The sequence below is a fragment of the Beauveria bassiana genome (assembly GCF_000280675.1).
Source record: "Beauveria bassiana ARSEF 2860 unplaced genomic scaffold BBA_S00001, whole genome shotgun sequence".
Taxonomy (NCBI): Eukaryota; Fungi; Ascomycota; class Sordariomycetes; order Hypocreales; family Cordycipitaceae; genus Beauveria; species Beauveria bassiana.
In genome coordinates, this window is record NW_007930836.1 from 1,448,230 (window position 1) to 1,467,763 (window position 19,534).

The 19,534-nt window shown below is 52.8% G+C and overlaps 7 protein-coding genes across 7 annotated transcripts; 3 read left to right on the forward strand and 4 right to left on the reverse strand.

The window, feature by feature from the left end:
* Window positions 1-3,884: 3,884 nt before the first annotated feature.
* BBA_00477 (uncharacterized protein) lies at window positions 3,885-5,095 on the forward strand (the record flags this gene model as incomplete). The annotated part of the gene is made up of 2 exons (XM_008595574.1): window positions 3,885-3,953; window positions 4,073-5,095. The coding sequence occupies 2 exons, from the start codon at window positions 3,885-3,887 to the stop codon at window positions 5,093-5,095; spliced, it is 1,092 nt and encodes a 363-aa protein (XP_008593796.1).
* Window positions 5,096-5,626: 531 nt separating this feature from the next.
* Window positions 5,627-7,027, reverse strand: BBA_00478 (calcineurin-like phosphoesterase; the record flags this gene model as incomplete). The annotated part of the gene is made up of 6 exons (XM_008595575.1): window positions 5,627-5,649; window positions 5,699-5,748; window positions 5,799-6,405; window positions 6,470-6,575; window positions 6,639-6,680; window positions 6,872-7,027. 6 exons carry the CDS (start codon window positions 7,025-7,027, stop codon window positions 5,627-5,629), a joined length of 984 nt encoding a protein of 327 aa, XP_008593797.1.
* A 1,120-nt stretch (window positions 7,028-8,147) lies between these two features.
* Window positions 8,148-10,277, reverse strand: BBA_00479 (exocyst complex component EXO84; the record flags this gene model as incomplete). The annotated part of the gene is made up of 3 exons (XM_008595576.1): window positions 8,148-8,502; window positions 8,553-10,018; window positions 10,080-10,277. 3 exons carry the CDS (start codon window positions 10,275-10,277, stop codon window positions 8,148-8,150), a joined length of 2,019 nt encoding a protein of 672 aa, XP_008593798.1.
* A 1,546-nt stretch (window positions 10,278-11,823) lies between these two features.
* On the forward strand, window positions 11,824-12,685 carry BBA_00480 (uncharacterized protein; the record flags this gene model as incomplete). Its single annotated transcript, XM_008595577.1, has 3 exons — window positions 11,824-11,881; window positions 11,933-12,245; window positions 12,331-12,685. 3 exons carry the CDS (start codon window positions 11,824-11,826, stop codon window positions 12,683-12,685), a joined length of 726 nt encoding a protein of 241 aa, XP_008593799.1.
* Window positions 12,686-13,689: 1,004 nt separating this feature from the next.
* Window positions 13,690-14,489, forward strand: BBA_00481 (MAS20 protein import receptor; the record flags this gene model as incomplete). The annotated part of the gene is made up of 4 exons (XM_008595578.1): window positions 13,690-13,750; window positions 13,823-14,128; window positions 14,211-14,311; window positions 14,367-14,489. 4 exons carry the CDS (start codon window positions 13,690-13,692, stop codon window positions 14,487-14,489), a joined length of 591 nt encoding a protein of 196 aa, XP_008593800.1.
* A 470-nt stretch (window positions 14,490-14,959) lies between these two features.
* On the reverse strand, window positions 14,960-17,347 carry BBA_00482 (wyosine base formation; the record flags this gene model as incomplete). Its single annotated transcript, XM_008595579.1, has 2 exons — window positions 14,960-17,251; window positions 17,291-17,347. 2 exons carry the CDS (start codon window positions 17,345-17,347, stop codon window positions 14,960-14,962), a joined length of 2,349 nt encoding a protein of 782 aa, XP_008593801.1.
* Window positions 17,348-18,208: 861 nt separating this feature from the next.
* On the reverse strand, window positions 18,209-19,027 carry BBA_00483 (cysteine dioxygenase; the record flags this gene model as incomplete). Its single annotated transcript, XM_008595580.1, has 3 exons — window positions 18,209-18,348; window positions 18,402-18,654; window positions 18,743-19,027. 3 exons carry the CDS (start codon window positions 19,025-19,027, stop codon window positions 18,209-18,211), a joined length of 678 nt encoding a protein of 225 aa, XP_008593802.1.
* Between the last annotated feature and the right edge of the window lie 507 nt (window positions 19,028-19,534).

Below are 19,534 nucleotides of genomic sequence, written 5' to 3' on the forward strand. Positions count from 1 at the left end.
TGGTGCGTGCGTGCGCTGGCGTGGGAACGGCGCTTTTCCAACGGAGGTGATGGGAGAATAACGTTAGCAAAATGAGAGGGAAACAGGAAAACACCAACAAGGCAAAAAGAAAGGAAGACGTCGAGTGGACGAAAAAACGACCGTGCGAGAATGGCTCATGAGAGGATCCTAGTCGTTTGGGCTGCAGTCCTGGCCCTTGGCCTTGCAGCTAGTGGCCGTAGACTGGTTGACTGGTAGTAGATGGGGCGCTCTTTTGTCGTGGATGGGGGGCCAGCACATGAGACGGGGGTATTGAGACGAGTTATTTTTTTTTTGTAATAGTTAAGAAAAGCAGTAAATAACGGGCAACTAAGTTGTAATCGAGGGCATCGGTAACGTCGAGATATGAAGCAGCTGGTGGGCTTGCGGCCTTTGCGTGTAATAATTGGGTACTAATCAGCCTCGGAGCGCGCAAGTCGTGCAAAGACACCAAGGCAAGACATCAGGGACTCGTACTGGTAGCTCGTGCGACGGTTATCCTCTCAACGGGGCCGCTGTGATGCTGCGGTTTTGTTTGTTCTCTTGCTTGATATATGCGACCGATTCCCCAGCTCTCCATGATACACTCTACTGATACTCATGACGTTATACAACATATTTTTGGGTCCAGACAGGGCTGGCCAGAACACTGCTTCGACATCAGTCCATGTGCACGTCTTCTCGGAAGGAAACTCTGCGCCAAAACGCTGCGCTAGAACAAAGCTCAAGTTGAAGCCAAGACGGCTGCGCTACTGTTCGGGCCGTTGTCGTGTCTACTGATTGCCGGCATTGACAGCGCGTGGGCACCAGGCACGGGCCTGGCACAATTAGCTTCAAGGCTTTGGCTAGACAATGTCTATCCTTGATGCAAATTGCGAGGCTCTGCGGGGAGAAACTCTGTTTCCGCCGCCCGTCTTTCTCGCCAACATAGCAAGCGCGCATGCAACCACGAAGTACGTAGGAATAACAACAATAATAACAGAATTTACAAGTAGTACTGGCTGTGGGTCAGGACTGCAAGACCCATGCTGGTGCCAATTTTAGCCTGACAGGGGGGAATACGCAGCCGCCTCATCCAGGCATTGTAACTTGCGTTTCTCTTGTCATGTGCATCTGTTACGGAGCATCATGTATCCGTATTAACAGTCAACTGTATTGATAGGCCAAGCACTATGCCTCGAAGCTTCGTCCCTTGCAGCTTTCTATCGAAAGTCATATCCTCACCGTTGCCACCTATACAATATATGCCGCACATCGCGACATACTGCTATCAGTGATCACTTTCCACACCCATGGCCATCCAATCTTACTCGAGCCAGGGTAGCCTGTTGGTGCCATGTTTCCCGGAATCGCACGTGCGGATTGGCCCTTTGGCCCGTTCCCGTTCCCCATACACTTGCAGCTCGCGCCAGCTTCGTGTCAAGAGATTAGTTAAATAACTAGTCATCGCTTCTGCAGGTCCCAGCCAACTGATACAAATATCCATGTCGGTTTTTTTCCACTCGAGTACCTTGCATTCAGCCTGCATGTGCCGTCTCGCCAAATTTGTGTGCCCTGCGGCCAGCCTCGTTTCATCGACTGTGGCACGGTACTGGCACCCAGGTGCGCCAGACTACTACGTAGCATACGGAGTATACGTACTCCGTACTGGTAGTCGAAATGGCGTCCCCCACCACAATTAACTCTTCATAATATTCGTATGCTGGAGTTTTGCTCTCGTTCAATTCGGGCGCCGATAATCCATCGACTTTTTTACATATCGATATCCCATAACTTTTCAAGGGCATGTCCACCCACATGGCCGGCCACCTACGTAACCTTTCCTGTATCACCTTTGCGACGCCTTTGCACTGGTACTTTGCAAACACCTCTCACATGAGACGAACTTGTGCGCACCAAGACAATGCAGTAGTTACGCCGCATAACATGTCTTCGGCATTCGTGTGTCTATTCGCGCGTGACAAACAATTCAAACTCATTATACGCGACAGCTTTGCCATGGCGTTATGCTAGCGGCCCTGGACTTGTTTATGCATTGCACAACTGAGAAGCAAGTGTATCAAGAGCAAGGCGTTGATATTGTGCATGTCGGCGCTTTGGTTTTCGTGAAGATGACCACCACATCGTCTGTTGCTTGCGACCTCATACCTCATTCCTAGTGAACTAGCGAGACAGCAGCCAACACGATACTAAAAACGAAATTCTCTGTACAAGAATACTTAGTATCTTATTCTACACATACACACAGTAGAGCAAGCCTTTGCTTTAGCCCAGTTAGGGCAGCAACTCCTCGGTGATTGCCTTGAAGGTCCTTTACCAGTACCTCCCCTCGACGGTGTCCTACCACAGTATAAAGAATGTACCATTCCATCTTCGCTTGATTACACGCGGGCATATAAGCACGACGCAGCGGACATGCGTCGTGAAGTACAAGATTGTTCTGTGTATTGTGCCCCTCTCGACCAACAATCATTGTCTACACCAAGCCGGTCGACGTGTCTGCGGCCTCTGCGTTCACTTCGGACCTTTATTCGCACCGCGTTGTGAATGTGGTGCGCAGAGCCGTGGACTTTGGGGGGCCTAATCCCCGAGAAAAGAGTCTAAAAAAAACAAGAAAAGGGTTGTTTGACGTCCTTTCGGTCCCGAGATGGACAATGTGGACAACGATGGCTGCTGAGGGCGCCCCACCTCGCGCTGCGCCAGACACCGACCGCCGACGCGGGGTGGACGATTTGGCGGCAAAGCAAGATAAGCTTGGTATTAGCGTTGTAGACACACATTTTTCGATGGGCATGGGGTCATAGATGGAATGTGAGCATGAATGTTTGATCAGAGGTTTTTGTGAAAGGAGAGTAAAATCATGGCGGCAATCTATTGCTGATGGCCAAACATCTGGTGTGCGTATTGCTTACAGCTAAGTCTGGCAACCCAACAGAGGCAGGTTTCACTAACGAGCAGCATCGATCGGTAGACTTCAGATTCTTTTTTGAAGAACTACCCGATCTGGCGTGTATATCAGAATATTCGAGATTTTGTTCGTCTCGGCTGCTATTTTCAGATTCCAGACACGCAAGCTCAGGTACCACTGTAACACTTAGCAGGCCCTCTGTCTCGGCGGCCGCACGACTTCGACGCCTCTTGCATCATGTGACGGCCAACTCTACGCAGCGAGCGTGCATTAAAATATCCTACCTTGTGAGAACAAACGCCATTATCCATAGAATACAGACGAGCACCGGCACCATCCTTGCAGAGATGGCAAATGTCTTGTAGACGGGCACACGGGGGAACTTGAGGTCGGTGCCCGGAGCTTACAAGCGCCGATCCTCCACGCAGCATACTTGAGTTAAGGCAAAGCTTCTGTTCGCTGCCCTGATAATATCTAGGTAACAGTACCTAATTACAGCCTACAGGCGATGATCCCTCCCAAGCCCCCATTTTGTTTCGGGCTAGCCTCGCTGCCCACCACCGTCCGTGGAACAAACCGTCCCATCGTCTGCGTCACTAGCTGGCGATACTTATAGCTAGCCTGGTGTGACCACTTTGAATTGGGTTTTTTTCCCATGTCTTTCTTTTAAATCATTGTATCGAAACGTTTCTGAGACCAAATCAAACCTTGTACCCTCAACTCGAGATTCTCCGCGCAAAATCCATTGGGTAACGCCACCGCGTCGGACAAGGCAACTCGCCCGTTTGTCATCGACTTACACGCAGCGCCAGCTGACAAGCCAACACAAATCCCTGGAGCGACACACGTCCACGACCAAATTCCCCCCCCCCCCCCCCACCCTCCTACCGAAAATTTGTCTCTTCTTTCCTTCTTCATTAAACCCAGAAGGCATCGGTCGAGCTTGAAAACATATACAATGTCGTCCTCGTCGCAACCAAGCCAGGGCGGCATGTCTCCGGAGATGATAGCTCACTTAAAGGCACAAGTATGTCCATCAACACCCCCCCCCCCCCCACAAAATCCTCACCACTATCACGAACAGGAAACGTCCCCCCTCAATTATTCAAGCAAGTACGCACAGCTAACCAATCTTCTCCTCCTCAGGGTCCTCCTTATCCTCCGACCGGCGCCGGCCTCGGCGGCCGTCCCAATGTCGACGTCGACATCCCCATCTCCTCCGTCTTCATCGCCATCTTCGTCGTCTCCGCCGTGCTCAACATGGCCATTCTGCAGCGCAACCGCCACCGGGGCCACAAATTTGTCCTCTCTGGCCTGCTCTTTGGCTTCTCCATGGCGCGCATCACCGCCAACGTCATGCGCATCGTGTGGGCCACGCGCCCAAACAACGCCTCCATCGCCATCGCCGCCTCCGTCCTTACCAATGCCGGCGTCGTCCTCCTCTTCGTCGTCAACCTTATCCTCGTGCAGCGCCTGCTGCGCGCCTACCACCCCCATCTCGGCTGGAGCCGCCCCGTCGGCCTCGCGTTCCGCTTCCTCTACTTTTCCATCGCCGCCGCCATCATCATGGTCATTGTCGCCGTCGTCTACAGCTTCTACACCCTTGACGTCACCGCCCGCCATCGCATCCGCGAGGTGCAGCTTACCGGCACCGTCTTCCTCGCCGTCCTCGCCTTCCTCCCCATCCCCGTCGGTCTCGCCGCTGGGCTCGCGCCCGCTGGCCGCCACCCGCGAGACCCCTTTGGCCAGAGCCACCCGCAGGGCCGCGCGCGCTCGCTGCGCTTCAAGCTTGCCCTCGTCGTTGCCACCTCGGCGCTGCTGACCCTCGGCGCCGCCTTCCGCGCCGGCACCGCCTTCTACCAGCGCCCCGCCGCCAACCCGGCCTGGTTCCACAGCAAGCCCTGCTACTACTGCTTCAACTACCTCATCGAGATTGTCTGCGTCTTCTCCTACGCTCTGCTGCGCTTCGATCGCCTATTCCACGTCCCGGACGGTAGCAGCGCCCCCGGCGACTACGCCGGCCGTGGCGGCCTTAGCCCGGCGGAAAAGGCCGGCGGCCTCGAGGAGGTCTTAGACAGCGACCGTCCCCCCACGGCCGCCGAGCAGCACGAAGACGAGAGCGCGTGGGACGCGCAGCTACGCAACGAGCTAGGTCGCCAGACTGCATAGATGTGTGAGCTCTACTTGCATTTGATTTTACAAGCGGCGTATATTTCATGCTTTTGCTGGCGGGGACGAGCAATAGAAATCCAGGGCAACCATGCTAGACTATACATTCATAGACCATGTATGAAATAATACCCAAATAGCTAATAAGCGTTCAACAATGCGATGCGCTTAGTGCGCGAAGCTTCGTCATCATGTGCTGACTGTGGTTCATCGTTGTCAACATCATTAGCTTTCATTCCAAGGTCATGTAATCGTGGCTCTTTTTTCTCCTGTCATTTGTTTCCCTTTTTACTGTTTTGCAAATCTATACAACGCTTCGTCGTCCACCTAGTAGTTGAAGCAGCTGCCACCGCCTCAACCATTTCGACAACTCCGACCCACACGAAATGGCAGAGCTAGCCCCATTACCACTCTGCCGCCCATGCATACATTACGGGAGCCTATGTGGCAACTCTAGCACGTCTATTCCTTCTACCGAGGTAAAGAATACCCAGGACAAGGTTGGTTTGCGTTTGATACAGCGCCACAGGATTAGAGGAAATAGTCGGGTGTTCCTGCATGCGGTCAGTAAAGTCGAGCCGAAAGGGTAGGGAAAGCACATACTTCTTGAAACCATTGGCTCGCCAGCTCTGGGGCAAGGGTCAAATTGCAGGCTGCAAAAGGTCAGTATCAATCAATCACCGCTGTGGTCTCAACGACGTACAATGTGTATTTCAGATGCTCGTCAATCTCCATGATAGCTGCTTGGTTGCCACATCGGTAGCAGTAGTTGGGAGCAGAGAAAATTGTAACGACGTTGCGGTCTTGCGACCAGTTGTAGCCCTCCATGACCAGCTGATGCGCGCGTGCAATGAGTGTCAAGCCGTTGTTATGGTTGAATGCTTCTGAGATATCCTGGCCAAAGGTGTAACCAGCACCACGGGGAGAAATTCCCCATCCGCATCGGTCATCGGGGTCTGACCAGAGGAGGTCGCACATGGGTCCCTCATGAGGCACTTCCTGGATGCGATCCAGCGCTCGAATGTTATCCAATGTGTCGATACTGGGCGAAAGACCGCCATGAAGACAGAAAATTTGATTGTCAATCAGGGCGGTCAGCGGCAGGTAATCGAACAGGTCGGTAAAGTATTTCCAGACGTTGGCGTTGCCGTACTTGCGCAGGCACTCGTCGTAGAATCCGTAAACTTGGGTGATTTGACGCGATTCGTGATTTCCGCGAAGAATGGTGATGCGCTGGGGGTATCTAATCTTGAGAGCGACGAGAAGGGTCACCGTCTCGACCGAGTAGTAACCTCGGTCGACATAGTCACCTAGAAAGCCGAGTTCAGTATTTGTCGTCGCAGGTCAAGAAAACGCATCATCAGCTTGGCATACCCATAAACAGATAGTTTGTGTCGGGATTAGGGCCACCAATCTTGAAGAGCTCCATGAGATCATGGAACTGCCCGTGGATGTCGCCACAGACGGTGACGGGGCATTTCTAAGCAATTGTCAGCCTCGCGACCACGGAATTTTATCTCCGACGTCAAGTCCATCAACTTACGACTGGCTGCACGTTCGATTCTTCTTGTAGTACTTCGCGGGCCTGTTTGGGGAGTATGGGTCAGCCTCTGGGTGTCTGACCAGTCACGCGAGAAAACGCTGCAGCATTGGCGCTCAAACATCGCATCGTGGGCGAAGCCGCCAAACGCTCGCAACCAGCATCGCGAGCGAGGTGCCGAAAAAAAATTTATCCAGGTCGCACGACGCGGACGGCAAGACGTGAGCTTCTCTTACCTTGTCGCAAAGTCTCTGGACATCAGCCTCAGCAAGCTGCTTGCAGGTCATCAAGCTCTCAATCCAGCCGTCGAGGGTGGGAATCGTGGCGGGCTCGTGCTGAACAGGTGACACGTCGGCGGGCGCCCTTCCCACGTCCTCCATGTTAGTATCCATGGTGAAATGTCGAATTAAACCTGAGGATGTCGCAGCGTTGGCAAGAGGCACAGGAGCCTGGAGATGCGGTGTTCGAGGGGTAGACGGTGGAAGATTTGCTCCCTACTGCTTTGCGTCCGTGGCGGTGGGGTAAGGTAGCCAAGGGGGGAAGCTCGCTGCTTTGACGCGGGAGAGTAAATAGGTCGCGAGGTTACAGCAGTAAAGATTGTAGTGCAGATAGAATACAAGATGTGCACACTATTCTCAAGGCGCGGCGGTCGTTGGCGGGCGGTTCGGTGGGCGGCGCGGCGATGCGGCGATGCGGCGATGCGGCGATGCGGGATGTAAAACGTTGATTCGTGTTTGTGATGATGTTAGGGGAGCCTTCGAGGACTGTGAGTCTTTAGAGAGGGGGGAAGAGCTGCAGGCTCCTGCACTGCAAAGGAGATTACAGGGCGACTTCGCTTAATTTCCACTGTGCAAGCGCTAGTGCTTCAACAGCGACTGGCCGGCAGTAACGAACGCCGTCAGGCACTTCACCAAGAGAATTGAGTTGGTACCTCAAAGAAACAAAGGAAAATGATTTTGATTGACTCCAGTCATCTCTCATCTTGCTGCATTCTTCTTCCTATGATTGTATCCGTAATCGGCCTCTTCTTGCTTTTAGGTACCTAAGGTGCCTCACTCCTGCCTGTAGCCACCGCCATGAACCACTGCAGCTCGGCGCTAAACCAAGCCAGCCCACCTTTACAACAGTCAATGCACAAGCTGCTGCATTCCAGAGCTTTCTCGCTGCTGTATCTTACTCCAATCTGATATGTTTGCTAGCTTCTTTGTTTTGACCCTCTCTCTTTCATCTCGGATATATATTGCAACCCCCACGTGCTGCTGGCGCTTTGTCCCCGCAACATCTATCTCTGTGCTCCGTTGGAGTTGGGCACTGCGTCATCAATTCTCCACCTGCTTGCGACCACCCACTGATGAAGCTAGGCCAGCTGGCTGCCCAATACGCCAAGCTTACTGTCACATTGTTGCTCCTCTGCCACGGTCGTGACTACCTATACAGTCTTCAAATTTCATCATGATATCTGCAACATTATCGTAATACGATCCTATGGTCCCGCCATCACGCATATAATACTCAGCTCGATGTCAGCCCAAGTCCAGTAGGTGATGGCATCGCGTCTGAAGGTACATCGATTCGTCCAACGAGATTCTGAAAGTCTAGCCCGACAGCAGAGAGTTTCGTAGCATGCTCCTTTGCTCTGTTCATGCACTCTGTCCAGACCGGGCCACCGCGTTCTGTGCTACTCAGCTGCCTGGCGAGAATGGCATTGAAGGCCTCAACCTCTTGCTTAGCCCACTTCACGCAAGCGCTCATCATCGGTGGCGGGAAGCACGCCTGGAAACATTGGACAGTGTTGTGTATACTAGTAAAGTAAACGTACGACAGCTGCCAAATGTACAGATGCAAGTCTCCCTGGAAGATGCATTGCCTGCAGACCTATGTTAGCTCTCGTTCAATCCTAACCGCCGCTTGACCAACCTTGAACGTTTATGAATTGTAGCGCTTCGCGCGTCCAGGTAGGCTTCTCTTGCTCTGTCATGATACCCCAGCCTCGTCAACCAGGAAATATTTTGCTTCGTCTTCATCCTCTCGTTGTGTGTGGCCTCTAGTTCACGAATGACGATGTCTCCTAGGCGGTTGCATCGCTCGTCTACCTTGAAGCTAATAAAGTCCTGCGCGACTGCGTTGCTCTTGAGGCCTTTCGACAGACTCTTGAGCTTCTCCACGCGTGCCACTGCAGGCTCGAATTCTTGCAGCGCAATATTGATGTCCAGCTCATCCATCTGGCTCTCCACCCAGCGCAAGTTTTGTTGCTTGCCGTCGACCTCGATGAGCATATCCTTAATGTCCGACAAAGTCTCGAGGAGCTCCGTCTTTTGTAGCAGGCCGGGATCTCGCGAGGCGAAATAGTTGATTGTCTCCTTGGCCTTGTTGTTGGCCTCCATTTCGAATTCGAGACCCTTGCGGAGCTCTTCCACCGCCTTGCGAACGTTGAGCAGGAGAGCCTTTTTGGAGGAGTCATCTGCTTTTTCGGTTCTGTAGATGAACGACTCTTGCCCGCCGCCTCGTACCATGATGGCGTCGGCAAGCTTATTGCGGCCGCCAGACGAGTCCCCAGCCCCTGGCATGTCAATGACCTCGATATCGAGCAGCGACCAGCACCGGTCAGCAACGAGCTTCATCATGGGACCTCGCGTGTCAGCGCTGGGCGCATCCATCTTGCGCTTCTTGCGAGAGGCGATGAGCAGGTGGTCGTTGAGCAAGAATATTTGCATGGCCCTGCGAGACTTGTATGTGGCATTGTCGAGCTCGACCCACGGCCCTGCGTTTTGGATGACGTGACGCCCAGACGAGTTGGGAAGAAACTTTTGCGAGCCTTCGACATTCTTATACAGGGCCTGCATCTGCGAGTTCCAGAGCGCGCTTCTGTCTGCTACGGAGCTGCGCTTGTCTCGCTTGCTGAGCGTCGCCTGGCCTGGTATGCTCGCAGGCTCGTCGTTTTTAGCAGTCGCCGATCGCAACGCCGTTGTGTTTGTCTTGAGCTCCGACATGAGGTTACGCAGCGTCCGCATCTCGCCCTTGAGCTTCTCTGCCTCTTTACTAATCTTGATGAATTGGGTGCGGTTCTGTAGTAAGTTTTGCTGTAAATCGGAGGCGGCACGAATCTTAAGCTTCTTGAGAGAGTCTTCAAATTCGCGAATCTGACCATCGGTAGCATCGCCGAGCACAGCTGCCACGTATTGATCCGGCACGAGGGCGGGATCTCGCAGAGCCTTGATGTCGATGATAGGTGCAGCACCGCCTCGGGAAGGAGGTGGACGTCGGTCTTTTTGATCGTATTTGTCCATTAACGGTAGTGCCGGTACCGAAGGTATTGGGCCGTCCAGATCAAGGGGCATGTTGTTGAACCGTGTCGAGTATCGTTGTTTGACCAAGTCCGATGTCTGCCACTCATGTTTAGTCCATGACTTGTACCAGCGCTCATTGCAGCTGTCCGAATAGTACCTTTCCACCAGCCATTGGCGGCGGTCTTAATCGAGGCCGCATCGGCGGCTCGCTTGTCGCGCCAGAAGGTCCTGGGGCGACGGCTGTGTTGGAACCATCTTGCAGGATGGGACTGGAGATCTGTCGCGGCGCGCTGATGGTGGGCTTAGCCTTGCGTTTGCCGCTACGCAGGGAGATTTTGCTGCGTTCCTCCGACATTGTGGTATCGAAAACGGAGATCAGGCGCACGTAAGGAGATGAGAATAGATAAGAGGGTCGCGCACGGCAGGGCGTTTGTCGTTGATCCCAGCAACAACGAAGCTGGTGGTGAGGCAGCTTCGGGGGGTTGATGTGTGTCACAGTGGGTGGGTGCGCCAATCAGGCCTGACAATCGCCTTGTCTGAGGCCAATTACCCAGGAGGCTAAGCACTACCAACGCTAGGTAGCTACTACTAAATAAATACTTAGCATAGCGTCCCGAGTTTCTCCCAGTCCACACCTAATATTTCCACGTTGCCACGATTAACAAAGCTTCCCTAATAAATAAAGCAGCCATACAGACTAGCCGCAGGCGTTCATCAAGCTCTTACCCAAGGTCAAAGAAAAAGAAAATCAGTTCGTACCTAACTAGTTTTGGCTAATGTCTGTCTGGTGTCTCATGTCTGGTCGGAGGCGGCGGCGAGCAGCAGAGCGATAGTGGCAGGAAAAAACTGAATGTGGTCTTATTTAAAAGTTAGCTATAATTTATTTGGTCTCGGCGACGCCAAAGGCACACGACGTGAAGAGGACGGCGACGGGGGGAGCCGGCCTTGAGCATCTGGGTAATTTATATGTGAATTGCCTTTTAGTAGAGGTACCCGTTGAAGTCCATTAGTGACACACACGTAACACCGCAAAAATAGCAATACTCAAGGATAACACAAACTTTAAGAAATGACTCTTGTGAAGCTTTGGAGAGAACCTTGATCCAGCCGACAGGCAAAAAAAGCCGGCACCCAGCTGCCAGCCTAGGAAGACCGACGCAAGCAGACCAACCAAGAAGGAACAATAAGAAAAAATACCAGGCTCATCTTGGGCTGTGTTGCCGCCGGAGATTCGACTACAAATACTAGGGGTAGTCTCGCGTCAGGTGGCTCGCGGCTCCTGCGCGGCTGTCTGCTCGGAATGGAAGGCATTCATCGAGCCGCATAATTTCTATCGACGAGAATTACAAGTACCGTGCCTACAGCAACTTGGCCATATGACCTGTCGAACTTCGAGTCTTGTTCGTCAAATTCGGCTGAGTATTGAGCTGCCACGATACTCATGTCGCTCTTGTGAGTGGCCTGACTCAGAGTCGCGTCAATCGCGGTATAGCTCCATCTTCAGAGCTGCGATACGGAAACTATTTACTGTCTTAAGTACTTGGAAACCGATAGGACGGCTTGTGTTAGAGCTTGACACCTTCTCACCTAGCGACTCGGAGCACTAGTTCAAGGATTATTGCATTGGCCTAGACGCCCAAACCAACGGAGAATCTGAGCGGCAGCAGCAAGAGGATCCCTCTAGATGGCATGACCCAAAACACGGTTGAATTGATGGCCGGAAGGTGGAGAGTCCCGCTGCGGATGCTATGTCACGTCTCTTTGCCCCGATATGCTTCAGTCTCCCGGAGAGCATCCCGTAGGTCCACGCAGTGACGCGGCTTGTCATACGTCGAGAATGTCGGCGGCAGATAGTACCGTCAGTTCTGAGACTATTGCTACAGAAACTTCAGCTACAAAATATGGTCAACGAGCCGTGGCGCTTTTGCCTCCTCGCCTTTAAGATTGCGTGGGATAGGGGTATGTTGATGTGCCAACTGTTTGATCGACGACCTAATCATGTATCTGCAGAGTTTGCATCCGTGATTCAAGATGCTCTGCCGAGTCACGTCGAAATGCTCTCGATCTTTGAGAGTCCCAATTCTGAGCTTGTGTCGGCAATGCACCGCGATCCGCCGTTGGGCCAAATTATCGATGATAACATGACGGCAGGTGCCGAGCTAGTCAGGGCCCTGGTCTTGAGAAGTTGTGACCTCAAACATCTCTCAATCTCCTTCATGATTGACGCCCGACAATTTTTAGGACTTTTTGCATTCAAGTCATTGCTGCCACAAATTACAATCGCTCACACTCACGGCGTCGATCCTCAAGAGAGAATCCCAAAGTAGGCGAATTGCTGATTTCTTATGCGACGCGAGCTTGTTTTCGCAAGAGATGAATCAGCTCGAACGATTGATACTTTGGAACAGTAAGCGAGGAGAGGCGTGTGCGGTCATCTATCAAAGGGACAGATCGAACCGGCGAGCTACTCTGACGAGGCGCGGAACATGGCATTTTGAGCTGAATTACGAAGTGATAGAGTCCTGGAAGAAGGTCGACCCAGATTTCATCCTCGGAATCGAAAACGAGCAGCTACAAGCAGTCAAACAAAACGGTGATGCCATCTACCACTTACGTTTGCCAGGGGAGGTTATCGATCCAAGTTCTGCCCGGCAGCTACGACAGGAAGCATTCGTGGGAGAAGAGAAGAGGTCTGATGAAAGGGTTTTCATGTTGGCTCCTCATTCATTTCCTATTGAAGGGTCCGGTCCACAAAAGATGTAGAGTTGAACTTGAGATAGACATGGCGATAGACAAAGTAATTAGTGTGTGGGTGCACCCGTCAGGCCTGACGATAGCCTTGAAATAGGGAACTACTAATTATTTATAGTACTTACCTACCTAGGTAAGTGCCCAACGCTGCTAATGCTTGGCCCAGCGTCCCGAGTTTCTCCCGGCCCGCACCTGAGATTCCCGCGGTTGACGAAGCTCCCCTGAGCAGCCATGCGGGTTGGCCGCAGGGGCAGCAGTAAACCTCAAGTCCAGAGGGGTCAGAGGCCAAGTCCGAGCCGGGCCAAAAGCGGCAGTATAATGCAGCTTGATTGTAGGTCCTTTACAGTCGCGCTATAATTACCTTGATACTTTACACTAGGTAGGTGTTGATTCACTGGCTGTTAACTAGGTGGCTGGTTACTGACTGGCTGGCTGGCTGTTAATGAAGTGGCTGCTGGTTAACTAGCTGTTAATCAGCTCGCTGTTGATTAACTGGCCGCTGATGAACTGGCTGTTAATTAAATAGCTACTAATCAAGTAGCTACCCGTCAACTAGCTGTTGATTAACTACCTAGGTGTTGATAAAGAGGCTGCTGGTTGATAGGTACCTATGTACATAGGTAGGTACCTAGGTAGGTACCTTAGGCTCTATAAGGTATTATCTGCACAGCGCATCTGCAACGGATCCTCACCGCCTTCGTAAAAAAGCGCCCCACTTGCACTTGGCCTCTGACGGTCTGACCCCTCTGGACTTGAGGTTTACTACCTGCCCCTGGACGCAGGCGTTCATCAAGCTCTCGAGGTCAAAAAAATCAGCGTCCCGGCGAGCGCATCACAGCCCCAGCTTCAACCTCGAATCTCCCCGTCCATCCCTGCCTGCCCTTCAACAACAGTCCATCGACCTACGACACTGTCGCTTCCCTTTTTAGAATACCTGCATCATCCGATTGCTGTTTCTCAGCCGCAATTTTTCCACACACTGCGCCTCTCTCGAGTCACCTCCCACACAGCAAATCATGGTGCAAACCTCGACCCTCGTGACGGCGTCTGTCGCCACCGCGGCTACCGCCATTGCCGGTAAGTGCGGCCGTCGACCTCAATATTTTCTTCATTGGACGCCGAACATGATACTGTGCGCGAAATGATGAGTCCCATTCCGACTAACCTCGTCTCGTGTTCCCGCTTCCGCCGATGCAGCCTACGCCATCTACTTTGACTACCGCCGCCGCAGCCAGAGCGAGTTCCGCCGCAACCTGAGACGCCACGAGCGCACGCAGGCCCGCGCAAAGGCCAAGGCTGAAAAAGAAGAGGCCGAGGCCTTCTCGCAAAACCTGCGCGCCACCGTCAAGGCCAGGGTCGACGAGGCCAAGGAGGAGGGCTTTCCCCAGGGCGTCGAGGAGCGCGAGGCCTACTTTAGCGAGCAGATTATGGCTGCCGAGGTCATGAGCTCCGATCGTAAGCTTCAGCCCCCAGAACCTCTGATACTCGGGCGCTGTTCCCTCGTGGGCGCATCACTAACAGAAGCGCATCTTTACAGCTTCCAAAGCCATTGACTCGGCTCTCGCCTTTTACAGAGGCCTCAAGGTCTACCCCAGCCCCGGTGACCTGATCAAGATTTACGATAGCACTGTGCCCAAGGTACGATCTGATGTTGCTCGATTGATTGGTGCGCAGTACCTGCTAACAACGGTAGCCCATATTGGACATTCTCGCCGAAATGATCGCATACGACTCCAGCCTCGACATCCGCTCAGTGCCCTCCGGTGCCCCCGGCGGCATCAACCTGGGTGATATTCCCAACGTCGGCCTTGACTAGATATTCGTCTATTTTGAGTCCCTCCCGGGGCAGTGTGTAAAATTCGCCATGTCGTCTTTGGCATACATGGTAATACCGGCTTGTAATCAGCAGCGCGCAAGCACTCAAGCTGCAACCTCTTGAGGTTCTGTCTCGGCTCTTGCTTCCTGCGCCAACCACCAAAATTCAAACAATGCGGGGCCAGTTGATCCAGCTTCTGGTCTCGGTGTACCATATTGTCCTTCTTTTAGGCTTCAGATAGAGCTTTGTGTAAACAGTATACGGTCAAAGAAACCGCTACGAGGGCTTGGGGAAAGGCGGCCATGGTAGCGTCTCCAAATAAAATCACGATCCACGACTGGTTCGCCCAACACTTGCTACGTTGAACTGCATGATAGCTTCAAGCGACTTTTGTAAGGGCAACTATTGATGTGACGACGGGCAATGCTCATATTTATTCGTACAATTTTTCACCAAGTATCGCCTTGTAACTACTCTGGAGCCTCTCGAACAACTATGGCTTCCTTTTTTCTTCCCTTGCGATCCACACGCTCATCACGCGGGTCGAATCCTCCATTGCCCCAGAGCGCCCACTCGGGCGTCGGCGGGCCCATGTAATCCTCGGGCGTCCAGTCGCCGTCAGGGCCGCGCTCCTCGAGCAGCTCAAAGAAGCGGTCATAGTCAATATGTGTGTGCCACTTGCCGTGGACGTGGAAGCGCTCGCTGGCCAGCAGGACGCAGCAGCTGTGGGCGTGCTCGGCGGCGATGCCGTACGCGAGTCCCTTTTCCTGGAGGCGCCTGTCCAGCGCGCGCACAAACTCGCAGACCTCCCAGTAAAAGGGCACGTTGGACATGGTGAGGCCGGCATTGGACGATGTCGACGTACCGCAGTACGTCACGCCCTTGATCTCGACGAAGCACGGCAGGCCCTGCTCGATGAGCCGCGCGTAGCCCTCGGCCTCGTCCTCGACGTTGAAGCCCTTGACGAGAGTCAGGCGGAAGACGGTGCGGTGGCGGAAGCGCTTCTCGCGGAGAATGTCAAGGCAGCGATTGAAGCGCTCCCAAAAGTCACGGTGGAGGGGTCGGTCGATCTTGCGCAGCGATTCCTTGTTGGAGGCGTCAATGGAGACGTAGAGCTGCGTCACGGCCTTGAGATCAGCCAGCTGGTCTGGGTGCTGTGCGTTGCACACCAGGAAGGAAGAGATGCGCTCTTTGTGCAGCATGCCGAGAAACTCATTGATGTAGGGGTAAAAGATGGGCTCGCCAACCAGAGAGAGCGCACAGTGGCGGATCTTGAGTGCTTCCGCGAAACGCTCCGCACGAACTCCTGGTACACCGCGCATCATCTTAATCTTCTTGTAGTGATTCTCCTTTACACCGTCAAAGATTAACTCCGGGGGGTCAACGACCCATCGCCAGGTAGTGCCGACAGGATTGGTGCCATGACGCCAGCAGAATACGCATTTGTTGGAGCACGATAGCGATGGCGTCGTTTCCATGCACTGGTGGGAGTTAATTCCGTACAGTGAGTACTTGTAGCAACTACCTCTGCCACGCAGAGCCGACTTGGTCCATCGGCAGATCTTGACACCGGAATGCGATCCTACAATGGCGTAACCTTGCTTTGTGAGGGCAGCATAGGTCGGAGAATTCTTGGCGACCATCTCCTTGACCTTGTTCTGGGGGTTGCTCTTGTTGTTGTAGGTGGTGAAATCGACAGCGATGGGTGCCTTTGGGTTGGCATCACCGCCTTGCGACTTGATCACGCGGCCCAGATCTTCTACATCGTCAAGATTGCTAGAGCTTTTGCCGTTTTCGCGCTTTGAGGGCTTCTCGTCGTCGAAAACGACCTCGCCATCGTCATAGTCTTCCTCTAGCTCATCGTCGCTTTCCACAGGCGCTCCGCTGCCAGCCACACCTTGGCCGAGGTAGCCGGTACGGATGATTTGGCCAAATACTTCTTCGACACCGCTTGACCATTCGCTGAAGCGCTCGGCATGGTCACTCTTCATGTCTCCCATGCCAACGGGGTAGGCTCGCTTGCGCGCAGTCAATTTCGCCATCCACTTGTCCACTTCCTTGGCCTGGAAGCAGTAGCCTTCGGCCTCATCAGGCCAGCCTTCGCGATCACCGAAACCAAATACAGAGTATCCCATTAGCGGCGAGAGCGGCGCCGTGTCAATGCGAAAATCGTGATGGGTCTCTTGGAGATGTTCGAGGAAAGTATCGTTGATGGAGTCGATATTGTAGCTGGGGATGAGGAAAAGGTAAAGAAACTGTGCGCCATCATCGCTCTTTGGGGGCGCGATGAAATAGTCGTCAAAGTCGATTTCGGTCAGGTCGAGAAGCTCGGGCGCAAGAATCGGGCGCGCGGTTTCGGCGGCGAGCTGCGCGACAGATTTTTCAAGCTTCGCGATGTAGTCCTGGCCGATCTTCTCCGTTTTGGTGGTAATAGACGAGAAGAAGACGAGTACTTTGACAGGTTTGTTCAGGTCGATTGATTCCTCGGTGGTCTCGGGCTTTTTGGTTACGCCGCCTTTGATCCTGCGAGGGCCGACAGTCTTGACGGCAGTCTTTTCTTGTACTTGTGGCGGGGATACATTGTCCGACTTCTTGTAGGCGACATTTTTGTAGTCGGTATTTTGGTATATTTTCGGTATGATTTTTAGGTAGGGCTTTTCTTCGTATGCGTGAATGTACAGACGAAGCACAACAAGGCCGCAAAGTGCGAGTAAAATGATGGGTGTTCGGTTTGTGTGCCAAACATCGAGCAGCCCTGACAACTGTTAGAGGGTTTTGATTCAGTAATCAGGTTGATATACTCCACCATTGATATTGAAAAGAGCAGACTGCCCATTCGCACCGCTCAGAGGATCCATGGCCAATGCAGTTGTTCGCGTGCCGTTGGTAAAATAGCAAGTCAAACTGTCGCCCCGCGATGGAATAATTTTGGCGGGGCGAATTAGCAACCACTTGATAGGTGGGATGAAGTGCGCCTGAATGCACAGTTGGGTAAGTTAACACAAGGACTCATTCGACCAACATCAATTTCGACAATATGTGAGCATACACTTGTATAAAGATTCGGCTCTTTTTACGATGTGTTCTGTTTCCGAGCAATTTTCACATAATCATCATCATTATTTTACTCAGTAGTCTTGCTACTGATACCTGCATGACCAACTTGGTTATATACGTGAAAGAGAATAGAACCAAACTCATCAACCCAAGCCTCTCTACACGCCCGGCGAGTAGATATCACCGCCACAATAATGCGAATAAGTGACACATCAGCCATTGAATCAATTCAGACACTGGATGCAGGGTAACTACATATTATCATGCTGACTAACGTTGGCCCTCGCTCGTGGTGGACTCTGGGACGTGCCCAAATTGGGACTAGCGTGAATCACGCAATCGATGAGCCCGCCTTTGGGTCAAGGCCTTGCCAGAAGACGACATGACCTGCTCCTCTTTCACTCCTGCAACCTCTTTGCACGTCACTTCGTGGACAGATAACTGCCAGCGGGCACGAGACGGTTTTTTTCATGTCGATATGTAATGTATTGTACTATGAAGAGACGTTGCGCTGTTGACAACTTGACCGTGCAATGGGTTTGCCCCACCCATTCGAAGAGAGGAGTGTCGCAGGCTAATGAGACGAAATACAGAAAATTCAGGAAAATCAACAAACGCCGACCATGAGACACAAGGCACGCCACTGCAAGGCAGGAACGTCTCTACTCCTTGAGAAGCCTTCCATAGGCGGAGTAGTAGGCACAGCCAGGAACGTGACTACGGCGACCGGTCTTCTCGTCGAAGATGTGGCAGCCCTTCTTTGCTACGTTGGGAGGAGTATAGACTGCACCGAGAGAAACCTCTGTTAGCGAACCGACGACAAGTGTCAACGGGGTCGATGGGAGGAACACTCACGGTGGAGGGAGACGGCGAAGTCGCTACCCTTGTTGGACACGCGGTGTAGGCCGAGCTCATCGGCCATGTACGCGACTTGATTCTCTTTATACGTCTTTTCTGTGATGACCTTGAGGGGGCCGCTGGATTCTCTTTCTTGGGGGAATTCGTAGCGAGTCTCGGTCAGGTTGCCCTTGAGAATCTTCATCAAGCAGTGGGCATTGCCGTGGTCATGGATGGGACTGCCCTTGCCAGGCGACCAAACCAGGACAAGCTGATGCCGAGTCGTGTTAGCGGTGACAAAACCGACACCTGCATCGAGTCATGATATCACGGGAGAAAAAGGAGAGAACTCGACATACCAGGTTGCTCTTGCCGTTACCCTCGTCGACGAGGTTTCTGGTATAGCCTCTACTGGCATCACCGAAGGCATACTTTGCCCAGTTTCTATCACGGGCATCGTACAGCTTCATGAGGCGAGTGAGGAATGTGACATCGATATCGTCCGAGGTCAACCCCGAGCAGGGCCCTAGAGCCGACTTAAGGGCGAGTACAAGTTCCTCGAAGAGGTTCTCATCGACGCGCATGGAACTGGCAACAAAGATGGAGTCGAGCGGCAAAGCGCTGGGAAGAACATTGATAGCCATGATGCTGGAATGGAAAGAAGGGTTACGTGAGTATGTGTTTGTGTTGCTAAACTGATGATAGAGTAGTGCGAGGGATTATTGATGCTTTGCGAGATGGACGCTTTTACGCAAATTGGGAACAATGCTGGACGAAACAGGGCAGCGGTCACCTGAAGGGGGGAGGCTACCTCTCTTACTTTACGTTACGGGTGATAGTAAGACCGCACTGTGGACAGTGGGGCAGCGCGGCGAGGCATGAGGACCTCTGTGATACGACATCGAATCGGAAAAGCAGGCCAGCTTGCCGGCTATCGGTGACGAAAAAAGCTCAGAGCCCATCGAGTAGGCAACGTGGCCTAAAGCATCATTGCTTTGGTTATTTTTTTCAGCGCTACGGCGTGCTTTTTAGGGGGAACTTTCTGCCTCTACTGGCGCGAGGCACAGAAAGGAAACTGATAGCGGGCTTGGACCGGACTTGCACGATTTCTAGTTGGCTGATGGGTTGGGGCCAAGTATCGAAAAAAGTGG